This window comes from Mizuhopecten yessoensis, unplaced genomic scaffold, assembly GCF_002113885.1.
Source record: "Mizuhopecten yessoensis strain PY_sf001 unplaced genomic scaffold, ASM211388v2 scaffold8213, whole genome shotgun sequence".
NCBI classification, from domain to species: Eukaryota; Metazoa; Mollusca; class Bivalvia; order Pectinida; family Pectinidae; genus Mizuhopecten; species Mizuhopecten yessoensis.
The window spans coordinates 2528839-2551524 of NW_018407435.1; the positions used below are offsets into that span (position 1 = coordinate 2528839).

The 22686-nt window shown below is 36.3% G+C and overlaps 1 protein-coding gene across 2 annotated transcripts in view; it reads left to right on the top strand.

Moving 5' to 3' along the window:
* The first annotated feature begins 7318 nt into the window (after positions 1-7318).
* Positions 7319-22686, top strand: part of LOC110455390 — a 31150-nt gene continuing 15782 nt past the window's right edge. For both annotated transcript variants that reach the window (XR_002463440.1, XM_021505499.1), the window contains exons 1-18: positions 7319-7485; positions 9809-9906; positions 10735-10806; positions 11511-11562; positions 12164-12298; positions 12503-12537; positions 12827-12910; positions 13236-13286; positions 13753-13826; positions 15741-15768; positions 16472-16591; positions 17242-17287; positions 17440-17530; positions 17851-17901; positions 18184-18274; positions 20152-20256; positions 21651-21741; positions 22510-22615. Coding sequence is in view for 1 of the 2 variants with exons in the window: in XM_021505499.1 (XP_021361174.1) it covers positions 7437-7485; positions 9809-9906; positions 10735-10806; positions 11511-11562; positions 12164-12298; positions 12503-12537; positions 12827-12910; positions 13236-13286; positions 13753-13826; positions 15741-15768; positions 16472-16591; positions 17242-17287; positions 17440-17530; positions 17851-17901; positions 18184-18274; positions 20152-20256; positions 21651-21741; positions 22510-22615 (1379 nt within the window). In the remaining variant the exon portion in view is untranslated. The remainder of the gene's footprint in view (positions 7486-9808; positions 9907-10734; positions 10807-11510; positions 11563-12163; positions 12299-12502; positions 12538-12826; positions 12911-13235; positions 13287-13752; positions 13827-15740; positions 15769-16471; positions 16592-17241; positions 17288-17439; positions 17531-17850; positions 17902-18183; positions 18275-20151; positions 20257-21650; positions 21742-22509; positions 22616-22686) is intronic.

Here is a 22686-nt window from a genome sequence, read left to right on the forward strand (position 1 = left end):
TCATACTATAGTTAATTCTGACCCACTAACCATTTTGAAACAACCTGAAGGCCTACCAGCATTTCTGAGAAACATTTTCTGTTTTGTCTGCTCTTAATTCTCCATACTAGCATATGTTTCAAGTAACTCTCAACAAAAACACTTCATCTGATATATGACCTTAAAGTGGGGATATGAATTCCACGAATTTTGTTGTTAAATAAATAAAGGAGAAGTGAAGCAACTCCTGAATAGTGATAGTGATGGTGGAATATCATGACCCTGGACCTTATGGAACTCGAGAAGAAGATTGTTAAAGCTTTAAATGCACATTGACCTTTGACCCCTGACTAGCACTTAAAGTTTATCTTTGACCTCATTACTTGACCTACTTTCAAGGTCACATGTGTCAAATATGTTAAAAATCTTCTTCTAAAGTTCCATAAAGCATAGGGTCATGATATTTTGTCAGTAGGTACCTAGGATGGAGTGCTATAAAGTTTCCTCATTAAAATGACCTTGACCTACTTTCAAGGTCAGTGGTCAAATATGTCAAATGCTTTAAACCACTTCTCCTGAAGAACTAAAAGGTATGGAATCTTCATATTTGGCTGATGGCTTCCTGAGGATAGAGCCCGACAAAGTTTGAGAACGTAAATGACCTTGACCTACTTTGAGGGTCACAGGAGTCAAATGTGTCAAACACTTCAAACGACTTCTTCTAAAGAACTGGAAGGTATAGAGTCTTTATATTTGGCTGGTGGCTTCCTGGGATAGAGCGTGACAAAGTTGGGAATGAAAATGACTTTGACCTACTTTAAAGGTCACAGGGGTCAAATGTGTCAAACTTTTCATACGGCTTCTTCTGAAGAACTGAAAGGTTTAGACTCTTTATATTTGGCTGGTGGCTTCCTGGGATAGAGCCCGACAAAGTTTGAGAATGAACATGACTTTGACCTACTTTCAAGGTCACAGCAGTCAAATATGTCAAACGCTTCAAACTATTTCTTCTCAAGAACTAAAAGGTTTGGAAGCTTCATATTTGGCTGGTGGCTTTCAGGGATAGAGCCCGATAAAGTTTAAGAATGAAAATGATTTTGACTTGCTTTCAAGGTCACAGGGGTCAAATGTGTCAAACTTTTCATACGACTTTTTCTGAAGAACTGGAAGTTATAGAGTCTTTATATTTGGCTGGTGGCTTCCTGGTAAAGAGCCCGACAAAGTTTAAGAATGAAAATGATTTTGACTTGCTTTCAAGGTCACAGCGGTCAAATGTGTCAAACTTTTCATACGACTTCTTCTGAAGAAATGAAAGGTTTAAATTCTTTATATTTGGCTGGTGGCTTCCTGGGATAGAGCCCGACAAAGTTTGAGAATGAAAATGACTTTGACCTACTTTCAAGGTCACAGTGGTCAAATGTGTCAAACTTTTCATACAACTTCTTCTGAAGAAATGAAAGGTTTAGATTCTTTATATTTGGCTGGTGGCTTCCTGGGATAGAGCCCGACAAAGTTTGAGAATGAAAATGACTTTGACCTACTTTCAAGGTCACAGTGGTCAAAAATGCCAAACGCTTCAAACGAATTCTCTTAAAGAACTAAAAGGTATAGAATCTTCATATTTGGCTGGTGGCTTCCTGAGATAGAGCCCGACAAAGTTTGAGAATGAAAATGACCTTGACCTACTTTCAAGGTCACAGGTGTGAAATATGTCAAAAACATCAAATGACTTCTTCTGAATAATCGAAAGGCATAAAATTATAATATTTGGCTGGTGGCTTCCTGGGATAGATCTCACAAAAGATTGCAAATGGAAATGACCTCAACCTACTTTAAAGGTCACAGAGGTCAACAACATTTCAAACAATTTGTTCTGAAGAACCAAAAGGAATGGATTCATAAGATTTGGCTGGTAGCTTTTTGAGATAGAGCTAACAAAGTTTGAGAAGGAAAATTACATTGACCTACCTACAAGGTCACAGGGGAAAATATGTCAAACAACTTCTGAATAAAAACAAAAAAGCATAGAATCTTGCAATATGTTTTGGCTGGTAGTTTCAACAGATAGAGCCGACAAAGTTTGCGATGGAAATATTTGTAGTGCAATAAAATATCTAATGAGAATATTTTGCTATGGCTGCTTAAATATTCAGGTGATCGATACAGGCACTCTGGACTTCTTGTTTAATGCAACATACCCTAATGATTTTTTCTTCACAAATAAAGATCAAATTAATAGTAGTTAAGTACAAATAACATATCATTTCAATTGAATATACTGTAAAATTTGATTTGTATTTCTGGCTGACAAGATAACATTATACGTTACAATATGATCCTCAATTTTAAAGAGATACAGGCGAGGGAGTATCTTTGTTGTGGTGCTGAAGAACGAATGTTTTGTACTGTAGATATGCATTAGTCGATGAAAAAATACTTTTCTAAAACTAAACCTATTAATACTGTTTAAAAGTTTGAAGTATAAATATTGTTTTTGAATGCATTGGTTCTAAAAGATTTCCGCTCGAGACAAAATGCCTATTTTCATATACGATCAGAAAAAAAATTGTATAGCATTTGTCGCAGAATTGTCTGTTTTTATGATACAGTCTATCTAAAAATCGCGATTATGGTAAATATGTAGATCAAGTATCTGTTTTACTGACAATGACCTGTTGGGAATGAACACTTCTGTTTTCAAAACGAGTTAGTAGTAAATAGAACCCTTTCGGTTTACTAGTATTATCCTACATATGTTACTCTTTTGAGTAAAGATAACAAAATGTGCGCAACGCAAAGTTCATTTTCCACTTTTACTCTATATGAAACGAATAGGGCTTTGAAAAATTTCGAAGGTCAACGTTGCCGTTTCTTAAAATAGAACAGGGCATATACTGTCAAAAGTTTATTGTAAATGGTCCTTCCTGAACAGTCAATGATCACTTTTGCTTTTGCTTGATGCTTATACGGGAGATACAGCATAAAGGGTGTCGGTAAAGAGCTTAGGTCATTTAGACGTTGCTTAATTTCGCTGTGCAGGGAGCAAAGTGAGCGTAATCCTTATGGCAGACCGTATCAACTATATGGTATGAGACCGTCCATCCTCGATATCCAGGGGTAACACTCACTTTTGCTCTCTGCACCCCTGGAATATGTCATAGCAAAATTGATGGCACGAAGATAGTTGTTTGATAGGTATCAGGTAAAAAAACCTTCTCATTTTTTAAACGTTTTAGATGATTTTTATTACAAGCAAATAGAGGTAATACCTATACAATTAAAATCACGGGGTTTTAAATGCATGCGGCTATTTGATGTATATATATCCCCCCGCTTGAGTTGAATAAACTCAAAAGCGATTTGTTTTCCCCTTTCACTACATCCTGGAAATAGTCCAACTTGACTAAGTAATAAATTTCCCGATTGACCACTCACGTATGAAATTTTCATGTTGGGTTTATTTCAGAAGATCTTCTCAAAAACAATAAGCCAGATCAATATAACGTTTTGGACAAGAAAATCTTGAAACAATAGTCAAGTTGGACCGGAAAACTGTGGCAAACATGATATACTGGATAAGGAGATATTTCGTGAAATCATGGTGAAACACGTGACAGATCAAAATCTTCATTGTTTGGCATTCTTTCTGCATTACGCTTCACCCTCGGATTTACAGATCATCTGAATATCCAACTGTGCCCGCCGGTGTCTTCAAATTTCCGATTTATAATAATTTCCGATATCATTCTTTCCTGTATGTGTCCTATGTAAAACGAACACTTGCCTCGTGTTAGCAGACTTGGTAACCCATTACCTGTAGTTTTAGGGCATGCCTACTTTGGGAATCGAAAGCGGCAAGCACATTTATAAACCATATAGCAACAAGATTTGTGACCATGGGTTTGGCTTGTAATTTACTTACTACATAATCTATTCCAGGTTATTGTTTTTTCAACAACTATTTCAGTTTCTCGATTACGTAACTATATTTGTAATGTAATATGGTACTTATGTTATCCAAAAGAAGATGTGGGTATGTGATTAACTCTGTTTTAAACTCGACACATATACAATAATTGTACCAAGAGACTGTCAAAGACTTGTGAATATCTTCTCACAAAATGAATGGCAGGTTTCGCGCATTCCATCTATATACAGTACAAATCATATAACTTCATTTCCGAGTACTCTGTCCAGTGCAAGTCATCAGCTGAGAGTGGCATCGACAATATATTGGTAGAATTACAAACGTTGTCAAAAGGTTATACAGCCGATGAGGAAATCAAGTCGCTGTACCACGAATATAATTTCTGAGCTTTGTGCGTTGATCTTCTGTTATTGCTTTAAAGTCATTTGCATTTAAACATGTTCTCTTTGAAACATTTTGTTATTTTCATATTTATATTGATTTCCGACTTAAGATATTCAAAATTATTATTAATAATATACAACATTTGATATAGCGCCCTATCTAACTAGAATAAGCCACTAAAAACGCTTTACAGTACATATATATATATACATATTACAATCAATACAATTAGATTATACATTAATCAATACAATTTTAAGGAATTTGCATGAGCTGCCTTACATGCGCTAACTACTAGTCATATGCCACCTTCCTAATATATCCCTATGTGTGTATGCCTCCGTGTGTCCTGGAGATGTATTCTGTTATGTTTGTACCACTACAAACCGTGCTTCCAACGGTATCATTTATAATACCACATACAGCACAGATACCGCAACATCCACCCTAGACCAATTCTTACTCCTATATATAAGAGGCACGGTAGTCTAGTGGTAGGACGCCGGGCTCCATCCTCGATATCCAGGGGTTACGCTCACTTTTGCTCTCTACACGCCTGGAATATGTCGCGCCACTTTGTTGATGAGACAAGAAGACAAGTTCGATCCTTTGATGTACATCAAAATAATCTTGCGGTCACGTAACGGTAAAAATTGACAGGGTCACGTAACGGTAAAAATTGACAGGCTTTGAAGTCGGGCGTCTCTCCTTTGTAATCTTCAAAGGACAGGTATCAGCCTAGCGATTGGTATGTGTTTTTTTTACCTGAGACCAATTGCGGGTTCGAGTCACGGCATGGCACTGTATTGCATCTCTGAGCAAGATACTTTACTCCGCTTGTTCTAGTCTACTCAGCTGTAAATACTGTCAAGTTTTCTGGTCGTCACATACTTCAATAGGTCAGTGATGGTCTGCTCAAGAACAAAAAAACGTTACACGTTGGGCGCCAATGTAACGTTTTCTGGTTGTCACACACTTCAATAGGTCCGTGATGGTCTATTCAAGAACAAGAAAACAATTAATTGTCTCAAATTGATCTTTTATTATTATTTCTAGGTTGGCATATTTAAATCATGTAAGTAAATTAAATTATATTGGTAAATCACCAGTGACCATGGTGTAGGCCTAGGCCTGCCACCAATTAACCAGACGACACTGTTGAGAACTTGGTACCACTTTGTGCTGACACCTGGTAGCTACATACCAAGTACCAGATGAACCCTCTATCAGAGCTACTTGGTACACCTGTACATGTAGACTTATACAAGTCAACCACATCCTAATTTAGGGTTCTGGTTGGTGGCCTTCTAGGACTTCAACCAATGGTCACTGTTAGCTAAAACTGCAGTGACATACAATATGAATGTACCATTATTTGGGCTTGTGTCAAAGGGCATGCCCACTCGCGCATGACTACACACACCTAGGCAGGTGCCCTATTCACCTGAGTACCCATGTACAGGTAACACTGGGTATTCAGTGTGGATATCACATTACTGCATACTTCCCACCTCTCACAATGGAAAAGTGTGGGCAATAAATCACTTGCTACCACAGTCCACTGCACACATAATCCCCTTTCAAGGCCAATCATGATTACATGACCATGAAAGGGGGTGTGCCCAGTGGACTGTGGCCACAAATGCTGTAAGAAAGGGGAGATAATCAATCAGTGAGTAACGATGAAGTCAATACAGTAGAGGATAAACTTAGTTGACACATTTCAAATAAGGGGAAAAAATGAAAGTTAAAAATGGTAATTTCATGATTGAAAAACACAAACAGATTTCCTTATCACGTGAGAGGATAAGCATTTCCCGGAAAAGTTTATAATCTTAAGGAGCTGTTCCTTTATACAAAATTGCACATTCAAATATACCATTCATTGAAAGAACTGGAATTCCTTAGGGATTGATAAACCCTTACATTGTATATATGAAAATGGTTTCAATATCCTGTACCTTTGCCACATCTTGAAAATTAAACTGAAAATGTAGTCAGAAATTCAACATTGTTTCCCGTATTTTGAACAGACACTCCTTACCTTCCCTGATACTGGACCTGGATAGTAATCCAAAAACACTTGTATCCATTATGAAGGATACACTCAGACTGGGCTATTGAGAACCTTACCTGGTTATGATTAGTACTCACTCACATAGGTACATGTAAATTATCTACAGTGTAGGGTAGGTAAAAAGATTGTCCAGGTGAACATTTTTTACTCAACTTTTCTGTTTTGTTCGAGTTGGGAAGCATGCAGTAAGCCAGTTATTGCATGATTTCTCGTCACTCGGGACTTATTACACCCTCGCTTCGCTCGGGTGTAATAAATCCCTTGTTACTGGAAAACCATGCAATAACCTTTACATATCAAATGAGTAATATTAAGTTATAACACATTAATAATAACAATTGTATACATGTTAACATCATTATTAATTTTCATCACAATACAATCAACACTGTACATTACTAAATTGTATAGGCCTATATGTAGAAAACAATTATTATATTTCGAGAATAGCTTGAAGAGTTATATCAAGTTAAACAAACTAGACTTGTTAGAAGTGTTATTTCAGTAACCTAGCTATATTGCCTGGTATTGGAAATTCTTCCATATATACCTGCATGGGTATACATTTGACCATTCTTAGAGTCCAAAAAAATAAGTGTATGGTTATGTTTCAATGAAGTAAATGCTAAACATGGTTTATCTGTATAAAATGTCATTATAGATTCCTGGCACAGAATTGCAATTTCCAATTAATTGTTAGTCTTAGCGTGTACATGTGTGATGAGCATGACGTATAAATAGACATGGTATAACTACAGAGTATAATTAATTATGATAACTATTGTTGTTTGGAATGCAGCATGGAAAGGTCTTTGTAACTTGGTTGCTTGTTACAAGCAATTGTTTAAAAAAAATATATGATAAAACCCTCTCAGAGACACACCCACATTTGCTATGTTTTTATCTCGCAATGTATCGAATAATAACGCTATATATCACGTGATCCTTCACATGCTTGCAAGAAAAATGGCGGCTAGTTGATAGACAAGTGTCCACGAAATCGTCGATCAGAAAAAGACCGAATACTTCATGATTTCCAATAATATACAATAGTGACTCTAATCCGTAATGGCTTTATCAAGAGAAGAAGCGTACGATATATTAGAATTACCCGTTGGTATGTCATTTAGCTCAAAGATTATTTTTGACTGTTCTAGTTTTGACGTGGAAATATAATATGACATGTGTCCAAACAGTCGGCGAAGTGTCCAAAAGTGAAAATGTATTTGATATTATCCATGTTTCTATAATTTATTACGATGTTCTTCGTTTTATATGTACTTGTGATTGAATAGAAACCGCTACGATCATTTGAAACGTATATAATTCGGCCCTAACCTCCCTCTCGCTTTATACAGTAGCTTATTTAAACCTTCACCGGATCTTGACATTCTGCGACCTGTTCGTATTTACTGTTTAGTGTCAATACTGAATTGATACCTTCGAATTTTCATTTTAATATACACGATTTTTTTCAAAATAGGACAGTTTTGGAACTTGCGAGTGCCCTATATATGTTCAATGATGTTATAATCAAATGTTCTATTCTCGGAAAACTGATCATGACATACAATGTATTTTCTCTACCGCCGACACTGGCGACAGTTTATTGTAATTTTGTTATTCAGTTATGGATTCAATTTGCTACTTGGCAGTTAATATCATGCTGTTAATGCCTCCAGTTGATGTTAGTCGCCTCATTGAAGTTCATAACTGATCATTTTTTGTTATTGGGAACCTGACAACCAGTAGCACAGATTGGCAGTTGAATACATTGAAGATTCCAGAAAATGTCTCTTTTGCATTTGTTCACTGAACAGTGAAGTTCACTGACTGAGAGCTATTCTTGTCCCATTTAGTTCATGCCTTCACATAAAATCAACACCCCCTGACTCCAAAAATTATAGCGATATCTGAAGATGTTTGGTTATCTTGAATTCATTCTTGTATGCTGAAACCAGATTTTGTGCTCTAAAACAATTTCTTGTTCTGCTGATAAACTAGAGAAAAATCACATTTCAAAAGTGATAAAAATGAATTTTGTAGACTTCAATTTTGGTATGTTTAGGTTTTATGTCCTATTACCAGTTATGGTCATGCCATATTTTGGTGGTGGGGGAAAGTCCGAGTTCCCAGAGAAAAAACACCGACCTGCAGCCAGTACCTGGCGACTGCCCCACAAAGACCTGAACCCACAACTCAGTGGTGGAAGGCTATAGCGATCTAGACGGTCAGACGCCATAACCACCCGGCCATTGCCGATATATATGTTTAAAATGTTTGCAATTGACCTTTTTACTGGCATAGTCATATTGAGCGAAGAATCTGTGCTTGAGCATCAGAACAGTTTCACTAGCCCTGACACCCCTGTATAAAACAGAACAGATTATTATACAGAACTGTTTACACATACTCACAAGTATCAACAGCAGATAATTTTGAATGAATATATATTGTATCTGTTGACTCTATAAATAAAATAAAATAAATATACAACATTTTATATAGCGCCCTATCTAGCTAACATAAGCTACTCTAAAGCGCTTTACAGTACATAGATATACAATTTAATACAGTCAATAAAGTAAGGTAACAGAGCCAACGTCGGGTGTAGGTTTGTGGGTTGATCAGTGATGGGCTTCACTTTGAGTACGAATACCAAACGGTATGCAGGGCGATTACAGAATATAGGCACATATAAAGAAAATGGATATCACAACAAACTCAAGTGTCGCCAATAAGTGGGTTTTAAAGTTTATTTGGCCGACTAGTTTCACCTCTAAAGTTGAGGCTTCAAGATACGTATCATGATATACACATACATACAGTAACAGTAGAAGCAAAGAGAAAAGATATGTTGCAAATTCTTAATGGCAATAATACAACTAGAAATAGACTTGGTCCAAAATGGGCATGACTTTAAAGTTCCACAAATTTCATGCCGAGCTGGAGCTGTGATCACTCACCATGTTTTAACGGATATGTGTAGACTTAATTCGGAAAACGTCAAAATCCAAAAAATACAATAGGTATTGTGACCTCCCAAAAAAACATCATCAAAAGATCACCCTACTTCTCGCTTAGAATTAAGGGAGTTATTCCAACATGACCTGTGTTGAGCATTCATGAGTGACCATTCATTTTTCTTGTTTGGAGATTACATCTTCAAAACAGCCATTCCAAATATAGATATATGATAACATAAGTCAATCTAACTAGATCTTAATTTGTTAGTCATTATTATTAAGTTTTACAGAGTGATGCGTTAATAAAAAGATACACTGTATTATATTTAATTTGTACTATTTAATAGAATAGGGTTTATATTAATTAATCAATCTTTAATTAGACAAAAATAGGTGCTTATCTACACAGGATTGCTGAAACAATGCTACACTGCAACTTATATTTAAAATTAGTTATGAATTTTATCTCTACAGGTGCTGATCAAGACTCAGTTAGAACCAGTTATAAGAGATTGGCTTTAAAATGGCATCCAGATAAACACAGTGGGAGCAGTTCAACCGAGGCTGTAAAAGTAAGTCATGTGATGTGGTGAATACAGGAAGTCATGTGATGTGGTGTACAAAGGTCACATGTCATGATGAATATGAAGTAAGTCATGTGATGTGGTGAACACAGGAAGTCATGTGATGTGGTGAACAAAGGTCACATGTCATGATGAATATAAAGTAAGTCATGTGATGTGGTAAACACAGTAAGTCATGTGATGTGGTGAACAAAGGTCACATGTCATGATGAATATAACGTAAGTCATGTGATGTGGTAAACACAGTAAGTCATGTGATGTGGTGAACATGGGTCACATGTCATGATGAATATAGGATTAATGTCTATCACCAGTTTAAAGATAGGGAGATAACTACACATGTACCACTCATGATGAGTAATCAATATTGAAAAACAGATTGATGTAATGAAACTACTGAATTTCCATTTAGATTCTAGAGTTATTAAAATATGTTGAAGTTTACCTGCACATTGATGTTTGTAATTGGTATAATACACAACAAAAGTGTTAACTTATGATAATGACTGACTTTTACATGTTATTGATATCGTCTGGTTAGTATTTCATTTCCTTATTATTGCTTCATTGATCCCTTGCAAACAATTGCACAAATTTCAAGGAAGTATGTGAATTTAGAAGGCATGCTCTTAGGTTACAAGGCCACTTAGCTGACTATTTTGAATACAGTGATGCACTTAAGTCATAAATGGTGGAAGGATCTTTTGTCAACAGTCTTCTAATTTAGAAAATAGCATGTTGTATCAAACACAAATTGAATAAATGTTTTTGATATAACAGAAAAACGTATGTAATATTTTGAAAACATCTTTTCAGAATTTCAAAAGTATAAGTAAAGCATACAAGAGATTATTAGGCGAGGATGAGGACCACATGCCCACCTCCATGGTAAGTTGATCAAAAAGATATCCCATTGCCTATTACCTATCTGTTCATTTTAACAAATTTATAAGAAAAGTAATGTTCAGTCAGTATTCGGTTCGGTTTTTGTGCTTCAGTTTTAGTTATTAGTTGGTTTATTAATTACACCATCAAATTCTTAACTCTGATTTCTATATTTAGGAGAAACAGTCAAATTTTATAATACATTGAGTGATCTTTTTATCAGGCATAAAAAATGAAGTTAGCTAAACTAGAAGTCCCATACTTGTTTTCGTCAACATTTCTATGTCTTTTATGTCAAGACAAAAAAAAACTTAGTTTTTGTTATTGGATAAAGGTTCGTCTGTGTCAATGTGTGTAACTAAATCTGACAGTATTATAAGATTATAGCAGAATTGTGGAAATCATGAGCCACTAATTGAATCGGGGATACTGAACTGTTGTTAATCATCATTTTGGTTAACTTGGACGCCTCTCAGATGTAGGCAACAGATATAGATAAAGCCAATGATTTATTAGCACCTTTCCTTGCAGCATTTACATATAAAATACATAGAATTTTAAATATTTCAGAATTACCTGTCGTATTGAGATTATCAATCTTTTCATCTGTCCATCATTTCATCTACAAAGTCATTGGATAACTATCGGTTGATGCATAATGAAAAAAATGTATGTCACAATCATATGATACTTTCTTGTTATTTTAGGATCAGATGCTGGCTCTGTTTAAAGAAGTTTTTTTCCCAAGATCTGTCGGTAGTAAGTATAAAACTAATGTTGACATCATTGCTAACCTGATCTGACTATATAACTATCAACAATATATATTTTACAAAGTCCATTTTTGTTCATCCCAATTTTCCCTCTTTAGTGTGTTGTACTCTTTTTTTCTCCTTCTTAAAAAAAACCTTGTCCTTAAACAAACCCAGAACTTTGATGTACAGGATTTTTGTTACAAAGTGATTATTTCATTTTCTCCTTGGTCATTGTTGCCTAAATCCTTCCAGCCCATTACATTAATTGTCCTTAAATTATTTTCAACTCTGTAAAAAGGATACATCTTAGCTCACCTGGCTCTTACATTTTCATATGAAAGATGTGGACATCCTGGGGACTGAGACCCTTGATGGTGACTGGGGTAAATCTTATGGATGAAGGGATTTTATCCTAGTTTGGTATGAAGCATCCTGTGGCCAAGAAAATTGAATATTTCATAAATGGAGAGTTTGTCCAAATAAGGACAGATGGTAAGACCCAAAGTGGAAATAAAGGATAAATCTTGATTTTAACTTTATATATTACAGAGCATGTACTAGTGCCAATATTTTGTAAATGGGTTGGATGTGTTGTTCTCCTTCAGATTCCTATAATAATGGGTCTGGATACGACACCTCAGACAGTGAAGATGATGAAGACTTTGATGATGATATACAGTATTCAAACTTATTCCCAGATAAATTTAAGTTGAAACAAGAAATGAAAAAAGCCAAAACAGGTAAGCTGCTGAAACTAGTTGTTGATCATGGCAGATGATAGGGGACAACAATGCTAAATAGTATTTAGAAATTGAAAAAAAAAATCAAAAAATTAAAGGACAGTGTACCATCTTAGGTTCATAGACAGATTTCTAGTCATTCATCTAAAGTTTCAGTGTATATCTGAAATGTTTCAAAAGTAAATTCATCTTTTGTCTTTACAGCATCTGAGTTCAGTAACAAGCATCTAACAGCAGAGGTGAGTTTAATGGTGCCAGTATTTAAAGCACATACATCTGTATATCACAGACTTTTCAGGCCATTCGGCAACTAACTCTAGGGTATTACTAGGAAAAAGGAAGAAATTCAGGAATATTCAAATCTTTTAAAATAACAGATGGAAAACAATCAATATGCGATTAGTTTTATATATAATGTATATACATCTGTAAGAGAATCAAATCTATTAGCTATCATATGCTTGTGAAAGTTAAAAATAAAATCTAAATAATTTAACTACATATTAAATGAACACATATTTATTTCAGGAAATAAATAAAAATGCAGAAGAATTAATTACTGAAGAGGAGAAAGAAAAGAAAAAAGCAGAAAAAAGAAAAGCAAAGAAAAAGGTAAAGACTGATTCTGAATGCCCATCAAATAGTTTCGTTTTCCTGACGTGTTATACTTACCAGTACATATCAAATAACAGTTTCTTGTATTTATTAGATTAAGGTTTTCTATGTGTGTTTAACTATTAACTTCGGCATCATTATTTATTCAGTTTAATTATTTACCTGGATGTCATAACTTTACAGAGTAACAAAGTTTAAAAAAAATCTACAAACGAAAAGTAATAAAAAAAGACTAGGCAATAATTATACTGATGGGTGAATAATTAACAAGTAACTTGATCATTATTACATAATGCTGATACATTTTCTCTTTAACTTTCAGAGAAGAAGGGAGCGGAAACGTCAGGAAAAGGGAGATAACCATGTAATAGAGGTATTGCCAATTGTTGTTTCCCCACTTGAAAAAGGGAAGGTATCTACTCCATAGTATTTATGTTGATATAGTATCCACCTGTCTGAATCTGTCCTTGATTTGGGGCACAGTTCCTGGTTTTTCTGTCCTTGGTGACCAACCTTTTTAGCTGTAATTACTCCTTATGTACAAAAACAAAGTAGGGGTGGGGGTATCTAAACATACTGTCACTCAACAAATCTACATCCTGGCTAAGTAGTGACAGAAACCCTCCCCTTACTGGGTATTAACAGTGGCCCCGTAAATCCATTTCAAGGTCCACAGTTGACAGGGGCTGGCACAAATCTTCATCCCTCTTGTCCAGGACTGACTGATAGAGGACCCTTCAAAGCTTATGATTGAATGAGATTGAATTTTGAATTGGTGAAAGTCTAGTTCTGTGGGAATTCATTGAATTATGCATCAGAGATTTGTTTTTCTGTTTCAGGAGGACAAAAAAATTAAACCAAAGTCAAAAGAATCAGAAAATTCTGAAAAGAGTAAAGGAAAAAAAATTACAAGGTATATTTCAAAATTATGTACACGTTTTCTGTAGCTTCTGATAAAAAACAACATAATTTATTGTTATGGTCAGTGGTCACTCTAGTGAAAGTCAGTATTTATTGACAGAAGTATACCACATATTATACACCAGTATATTACTTTGGCCAACTTGATTAATGTCATCAGTCTAACGACTTCACTCAACAGATTTTAATCAAATTTAATACAAAGGTCAAGTGTAAAACAATCATGGATTGGTTTGTGTTTGATACCAGATAGTATAGTATCAAAGTCAAGGCCGAAGTCAACTACTATTTATAGAAGGTTGTCAATTGAGTGTCATTGTTTTAGTGACTTAATTCTTAATGGATTTTGATGGAAGTTGTATATGAGAATATCTCTGGTGAGATGGAAGTTGTATATGAGAATATCTCTGGTGAGTTGGAAGTTGTATATGAGAATATCTCTGGAGAGTTGGAAGTTGTATATGAGAATATCTCTGGTGACATGGAAGTTGTATATGAGAATATCTCTGGTGAGGTGGAAGTTGTATATGAGAATATCTCTAGTGAGTTGGAAGTTGTATATGAGAATATCTCTGGTGAGGTGGAAGTTGTATATGAGAATATCTCTAGTGAGTTGGAAGTTGTATATGAGAATATCTCTGGAGAGTTGGAAGTTGTATATGAGAATATCTCTGGTGAGGTGGAAGTTGTATATGAGAATATCTGTGGTGAGTTGGAAGTTGTATATGAGAATATCTCTGGTTAGTTGGAAGTTGTATATGAGAATATCTCTGGTGACATGGAAGTTGTATATGAGAATATCTCTGGTGAGGTGGAAGTTGTATATGAGAATATCTCTAGTGAGTTGGAAGTTGTATATGAGAATATCTCTGGTGACATGGAAGTTGTATATGAGAATATCTCTGGTGAGATGGAAGTTGTATATGAGAATATCTCTGGTTAGATGGAAGTTGTATATGAGAATATCTCTGGTGAGGTGGAAGTTGTATATGAGAATATCTCTAGTGAGTTGGAAGTTGTATATGAGAATATCTCTGGAGAGTTGGAAGTTGTATATGAGAATATCTCTGGTGAGATTGAAGTTGTATATGAGAATATCTCTGGTGAGATGGAAGTTGTATATGAGAATATCTCTGGTGAGATTGAAGTTGTATATGAGAATATCTCTGGTGAGATGGTAGTTGTATATGAGAATATCTCTGGTGAGTTGGAAGTAGTATATGAGAATATCTCTGGTGAGTTGGAAGTTGAATATGAGAATATCTCTGGTGAGTTGGAAGTTGTATATGAGAATATCTCTGGTGAGTTGGTATTTCAGTGTCATACAGTGTCGACCAAGTATAGCTGGTATATGTATATGGCTGTCAAAGATCATGTCTTGGCCACTTAGTGATTGAACGGTTTATGTACGAAACTTTATAGATGTATCGGGCTAAATACTGGCTGACATAGATATGTATTTACAGAAGTATACCATATATACACTGATATGTATTTACATTTGTACTGCAAGTTCCTCTTTGAGCATTACACAAAGAAACGGGCTATGAACACAACTGGATCAGAGTCATTTCGAAGCTTCAATATCGGAAGTATTAGGGAATATTTGTATTAAGGTCAACAATAAGTAAACAAAATCAATGTATAGCTAAATGCTGAAATAGATGTATAAGGATTAGATATTGACTAGCTAGTACCTTTGAAGGAACGTTAATTATATCTTTGTGGTGAATTGTCTTCATTTATTTTCCTATTGTTATGAAATTTCATATTATTTATTCACAAACATCATCTCTTGTACAAGATCATATTTCAACCAGCCTTTGTCAAAACCAACTATAAATAGATTTTAGGAATCACCACTCTACAGACTAATGTAACATTGGGTATCCCTCCTTGATTTTAGGGATTCAGATTCTTCGTCAGATGAAGCTGTGAGTATTCTGTTGTATTATGCTGTAATTAAAATATATTATCCAAACAAGATTTTAAAGCATGCACTTGCAAGTGCTTTGTCATTCCTTTAGCACACACTGTGAGCTTTTCTTGTGCTTTTTCCGTTATCTGTCGTCTTTCAATCAACTTTTGCATTAAACACGTCCTCCCAAATTATTGACCAGATTTCAACCGAATTTTGATAGTAGCATCCATAGTCCAAGGGGGTCAAAATTTCTTTGATGTTTTAAATGGTTAACAGTCTAAATGGTTGATATTTGAAAGAAGGTGTTTATTTTGAAATATAGGTAAATATATAAGGGATGTTGATAACTGCTTCCTTACAATCCTGTTGGCAGTTATAAATGTCCCACATTATCACCCTGTGGGATTGGGAAGGGGTATATATACATACATTATATCAATGGTGAAAACAGTAATGCTCTTGTGTGTACTGAAAATAAAAATGACGCAAATCTCTGTTGAAACCAGATTACAAAATCAAAGTAACAGAAACAATTTCTTGTAAGATGAATAATGAAGGAATTTTGAAAGGTTCTGAACGAATAAAACTATAAGGATAACTAATATAAAAGACACTGATTACCATACCGTTGTTTTGAGGTTCTGATAGGATATTTTTCTTTAAAGGTGTTGATAACATTTGAAATAAGATTTGTAAACATAACAATTTGTTTGTAGGGTTTTGATCCTCATTCAGCTTTTTTTACCAAAGTCGTCAATAAGAAAAAGAAATCTGGGGCACCACAAAGTTCTGAACACTCGTCAAAGAAAGACAAGAAAGGAGGAAGTGAAGATGATGTAAGAGCCGGCCGTTGTATCACATGCCCAGAAACCATGTACCTCACCATTCCCATGTCTGCCGAGCTTTAGCAAATTGCATTTTAGGCCAAAAGTCAAGGCCATTTGCTATTGAATAGATTTCCAGTACTCTAGTCACAGAGTCCTTCAACTCCATGCAGTGTAACAGTCTGTCACATGATATAAGGATGTATGTAATTGCATTTGAGAGTGCAAGGTCAAATTAAAGGTCACTCTTACTGTAGAGTAAAGAGGTTTTCCAAAGTTCTCCTGGTTTATAAATTTTTCGAGGTCATCGCTTATGACCCGCTTTGATGAACCCATCTGTATGCGACCATATTGTATCTTTGCTGAAAAAATGGTGTCAATTTATCAAAGTTATTCAGGACTGAAATGTTTTCAATTTCTGCAGCAATTTTCAATCTAGTTGGCATATTAAAGGTATATTTCCTTGTTTGATTGTTGCATGGTTTAAATTGTTAATTACATATATATAAACAATTGCTGAGTAATTCAGGCCAAGCTTTATCTTGTTTTGAAGTTGATGGGTCTCAGAAAAGTGGCATCCCACCTTTTCCATACGATATATACTGGAATAGCTGTAGTTTCAATGTTATGATTTAAATACCATGACTGTTGTTGTATTGCAGGCGGAGGACCTAGATCCTGTAGTATTACGCAGTCGACAGTTAGCAAGTAAGTACCATTTTCTAAAGTTCTTACATTCCACAGTTAGTCAGGGTTGTGGAAATATGGAAGTATCGGTAATAAGGGTGTGAATTTATTTGCAAATTAATTGGTTAAATGTGACTGTTGCACCTACTAATATTTGATTGTACTTTATACAGTTAAAGGAAATGAGATGGCACAGCTAGGCCATTACAATGCAGCTATAGAACTCTTCTCCGAGGCCATCAAATTAGACCCCAACGATTTTAGGTTTGTATACCATCTAGCTTTCATAATGCCTATATAAAGACTTGAAATCTTTATTTACATGTTGCAGATTTTCAAGCATATTTAAAGAAATCTCACAATCAAATCTGTAATTTCAACACAATACAAGATTTTATATTGTTACAAAAAACCAATCTCTTTTCACTGATTGAGAATTAGATGACAATTTTGAAGTTAAGATAATGTCTTATCACTGTTTACTAGAAGTTGAAGTAACTAATTTGTCTACTCATCTCAATTTTTACTGATGACCGAGCAGATACCTTAACCAACATGACATAGTGTTCTTTGCTTGTTGGCAGATTTTTTGGAAACCGATCTTACTGTTATGACAGAGAACAGCAATATGATAGGTAAGTATTGTTAGATTTGGTCTCTCATGGTAGGTAAATATTGTCACTGTCGGTAGGTAAATAAAGATTATTGTTATACCATTGTAATAATGTTTGTCCTCATCTACTCTCCCTACAACTTTCATTTAATGTTAGTTTTCATAGCGCTGTTTGTATATATTTGTTTAAATTACCTTGTGACTGCAACTAGTCCCTTAAAGTTTGGCAGAAACTGTGAGGATTGTGTGAAAACAAGCTAGAGCTGTGTCCGTAGCTATCTAACTCGCGCCATGTTTCTTACAGAGCATTAAAGGATGCTGAAAAAGCAATACACCTATCCAAAGAGTGGCCAAAAGGTTATTTTAGGAAAGGACGGGCGTTAGCTGGCCTAAGGGTAAGTTACATATTTCAGCCTGTATTTACTGCAATACGTACCAGTTTTCTTGTAATTATTACACACTTGTGAGAATAGCAGCTAACATACATTTTCTGGTAATTATTACACACTTGTGAGAATAGCTAGCAGTCAGTTTTCTGGTAATATACACTTGTGAGAATAGGTAGCAGTCAGTTTTCTTGTAATTATTACACACTTGTGAGAATAGCTAACATACATTTTCTGGTAATTATTACACACTTGTGAGAATAGCTAGCAGTCAGTTTTCTGGTAATTATTACACACTTGTGAGATTAGCTAGCAGTCAGTTTTCTTGTAATTATTACACACTTGTGAGAATAGCTAGCAGTCAGTTTTCTGGTAATTATTACACACTTGTGTAGATAGCTAACATACAGTTTCTGGTGTTATATTCGTATCGCGGAGTTATGTGAAATGCCAGTAGAGCCTGTAATTATTGGACTGTTCTGCCAAGATAGCAAAGACATAATGCGTTACCCGTGCTTCAGAAACACACACCAAAGACAAAGTTCTAGTGCATTGTAGGTTATCAGTGCTTTTTAGCTCACCTGGCACGAAGTGCCATGTGAACTTATGCCGTGGCGCGTCGTCCGTCCGTCCGTCGTCCGGTGTCAATATTTTACTTTAAACAACTTCTTCTTAATAACCGAAAGGCCTAGGGTGTCGATATTTGGCCAGAAGCAAACTGGGATGAAGGGCTACAAAGTTTGTTAAAATGAATGACCTTCACCCATTTTCAAGGTCACAGGGGTCAAATATGTTAAAAACTTTAAACATCTTCTTCTCGATAACCAAACTGCCCAAGGGGATGATATTTGGCCAGTAGCATGCTTGGGTGAAGCGCTACCAAGTTTGTTCAAATGAATGACCTTCACCCATATTCAAGGTCACAGGGGTCAAATACGTTAAAACCTTTAAACAACTTCTTCTGAATAACCAAAATGCCCAGGGTGGTGATATTTGGCCAATAGCATGCTGAGATGAAGGGCTATAAAGTTTGTTCAAATGAATGACCTTCACCCATATGCAAGGTCACGGGTCCAATATGTTAAAAACTTTAAACAACTTCTTCTCAATAACCAAAATGCCCAGGGTGATGATATTTAGTCAGTAGCATACTAGGATCAAGGGCTACCAAGTTTGTTTAAATGTATGACCTTGAATCATATTCAAGGTCACAAGGAGCAAATATGTTCAAAATATTTAAACGACCTCTTCTGAATAACCAAAAGGCTCAGGATGTTGATATTAAGTCAGTAGCATGCTGGGATCAAGGACTACTATGTTTGTTAAAGTGAATGACTTTGACTTATATTCAAGGTCACAGGGGTCAAATTTGTTTAAAATCTTTAAACGACCTCTTCTGAATAACCATGGGTCCCAGGATGTTGATACTTTACAAATTGCATCCTGAGATGAAAGGCTATCAAATTTGTTTGACTTTCAATCACAGGGGTGAAATGTTTTAAAAAAAATTAACGGGTCTTTTGAATGAATTTTAATCATAAATACTGATATTTTGCCTGTAGCTTTATTTTAGATCACTTTTAAGGTTACAAGTGTGAGATCTGTACCAGGTGAGCGATGCAGGCCCATTGGGCCTCTTGTTGTTTAAACACTGTTACTTAGTTGCATCATCCTCTCAACACAGTGGAAGGGGTATTAATACTTGAGAAACTATCAATCACAGTTTAAACTAATTCGTAACTTGGAACAGACTTACTCGGGGTATTGTATGAAGCACATATACACTGTATGTAATCCATAAGCACAGTCAGCAACTCATGAACTGTTTACCCAGACTGAAGCTGATATTCAAATTTATTTGTTGTATTTACGTGTTGTATTTGCAGATGTTTTCCGAGGCAGAAGATGCTTTTACACAGGTTTTAAAATTAGACAAAAATTGTGAAGATGCGGTGACGGAACTGCTGAGGGTGCGGACCCATCAAATTACTGTAAGTGTAACAATACTAATGCTATGTAGCATAAGGTATGTGGTGATACAATCTATATTGAGATGCATACTCCTATTAGGATTGTATACACCTGTTTATGATAGGATGTACTGCATTGGACCTAAGAAGGGTGCCATGTGTAGGTAAATGATAAATGGGGTGCCTTTATCAGACACTGTTTACCTCAAACAACATCACGTACAGAGTATTGCCCCACCGTGGCAGAGTACTACCCCACCGTGGCAGAGTATTACCCCACTGTGGCAGAATATTACCCCGCTGTGGCAGAGTATTACCCCACTGTGGCAGAGTATTGCCCCACCGTGGCAGAGTATTCCCCCACCGTGGCAGAGTATTCCCCCACAGTGGCAGAGGATTACCCCACAGTGGCAGAGTATTACCCCACTGTGGCAGAGGATTGCCCCACCGTGGCAGAGTATTACCCCACCGTGCCAGAGTATTCCCCCACCGTGGCAGAGTATTCCCCCACCATGGCAGAGTATTCCCCCACCGTGGCAGAGTATTACCCCACCGTGCCAGAGTATTCCCCCACCGTGGCAGAGTATTCCCCCACCATGGCAGAGTATTACCCCACCGTGGCAGAGTATTGCCCCACCGTGGCAGAGTATTCCCCCACTGGGGCAGAGTATTACCCCACTGTGGCAGAGTATTGCCCCACCGTAGCAGAGTATTCCCCCACTGTGGCAGAGTATTGCCCCCCCGTGGCAGAGTATTACCCCACCGTGCCAGAGTATTCCCCCACCGTGGCAGAGTATTCCCCCACCATGGCAGAGTATTCCCCCACCGTGGCAGAGTATTCCCCCACCATGGCAGAGTATTTCCCCACCGGGGCAGAGTATTACCCCACCGTGGCAGAGTATTGCCCCACCGTGGCAGAGTATTGCCCCACTGTGGCAGAGTATTACCCCACCGTGGCAGAGTATTCCCCCACCATGGCAGAGTATTACCCCACCGTGGCAGAGTATTGCCCCACCGTGGCAGAGTATTCCCCCACTGTGGCAGAGTATTACCCCACCGTGGCAGAGACATGAAGTTCTCTATACTACACTGAAGTATTGCATCGGTCACTGGGAACTGTAAACAGCACCTTCTTGGTGGTGGACATTGTCTAACAAAACCAAAGACTTGTGGAGTGTATAAAATCCAGAACAGAAAAGATCTGTAAGGTTCTAAGTATGTCACTTGGTTATTCAAGGGGTTTAAAGGGTGGTACATGGAACGTTACAGATGTATATTGTTTTACCCCTTACCGTAATATTCAGATCTACAAGTATATACAGGAGTTATGTGTCCCTATGTTGAGTCCAACTGTAAATAACTGTACTTTGACTAATGTTTTAACAGGAGATGGGTTTTATGTTACGTTTTATCAGGACATGGGGTTTTCACGACAGCAAGCAGAGGCCGCCATCAAACTGCATGGAACAGTACAGTCGGCATTAGATTCTCTACTAGCTGGAGTTGGTGAGTGTTTTCTTTGTCACAAAGGGTTTTTATTACAGGTAGTTGTAAATACACGGAGTGGCTTGTACTGTAAAATTGATTGTTTGTTAGTAGGATTAAGTATTTGTGATGATAATATGTTTCCAGTGCATAGTTGAGATAGGCTTGTGTAAGTTGACCTTAATGATGTATTAAATAACATTCCCATTAATGAGTTAAAAAGCAGACATTTGAACTAGACTTGAATTTCTTGAATTTCTTTTATAATCTTGTACTATCAGCTATGGTTTATTTCCATTGATGGAAGTTTATACCATACAAAGAATGTAATGGAACAAAAAATATGGTAATACGATCTTTGTAAGACAAATATATACAAAGAAAGAAAAGAAAATAACATGTAGTAACCTGCCACAGTGGCTATACTATAGGAGCGTATTAATACTAGACCCTCACAATAGAAATCATCAGCCAGCTGAAGCCTCATTTAAACTTCTTCCTGGCTGGTAAGGTGTTGCAATCCAGATTAGGTTTTTTGGGACTCTTTGGGCAGGTGGTCACTAATTCAGTGCTTTTACATAGCAATTTACATAAGGCGGACCTGAAACTAACCACTTACAGCAATTGACATTTTCTTTGTGTGGCCTTAAGGCAGGTTTGACCAACAGAGACCACAGAAAGATTGAATATTTTAACCTGAAATTACCCAACATATTCTATGTAAAATCATTATTTCCCAATGTCGCAAATATGTTGACTGAAATGGCCATTTTTTATCGACTTTTTCAGCGGAAAACGTTTTAGGAGGAGAAGTTTATGTATCAGATGACGATGAAGGTTTTACAATAACAAACAATAGAACATCACAACCAAAAAAATCAGACGCCAAGATGGAGTAAGTGTTGACAGTCTCCAGGGGGACAGTTTATAGCCCGGATGTTAACAAACATGTAAAGCTTTTGTTCT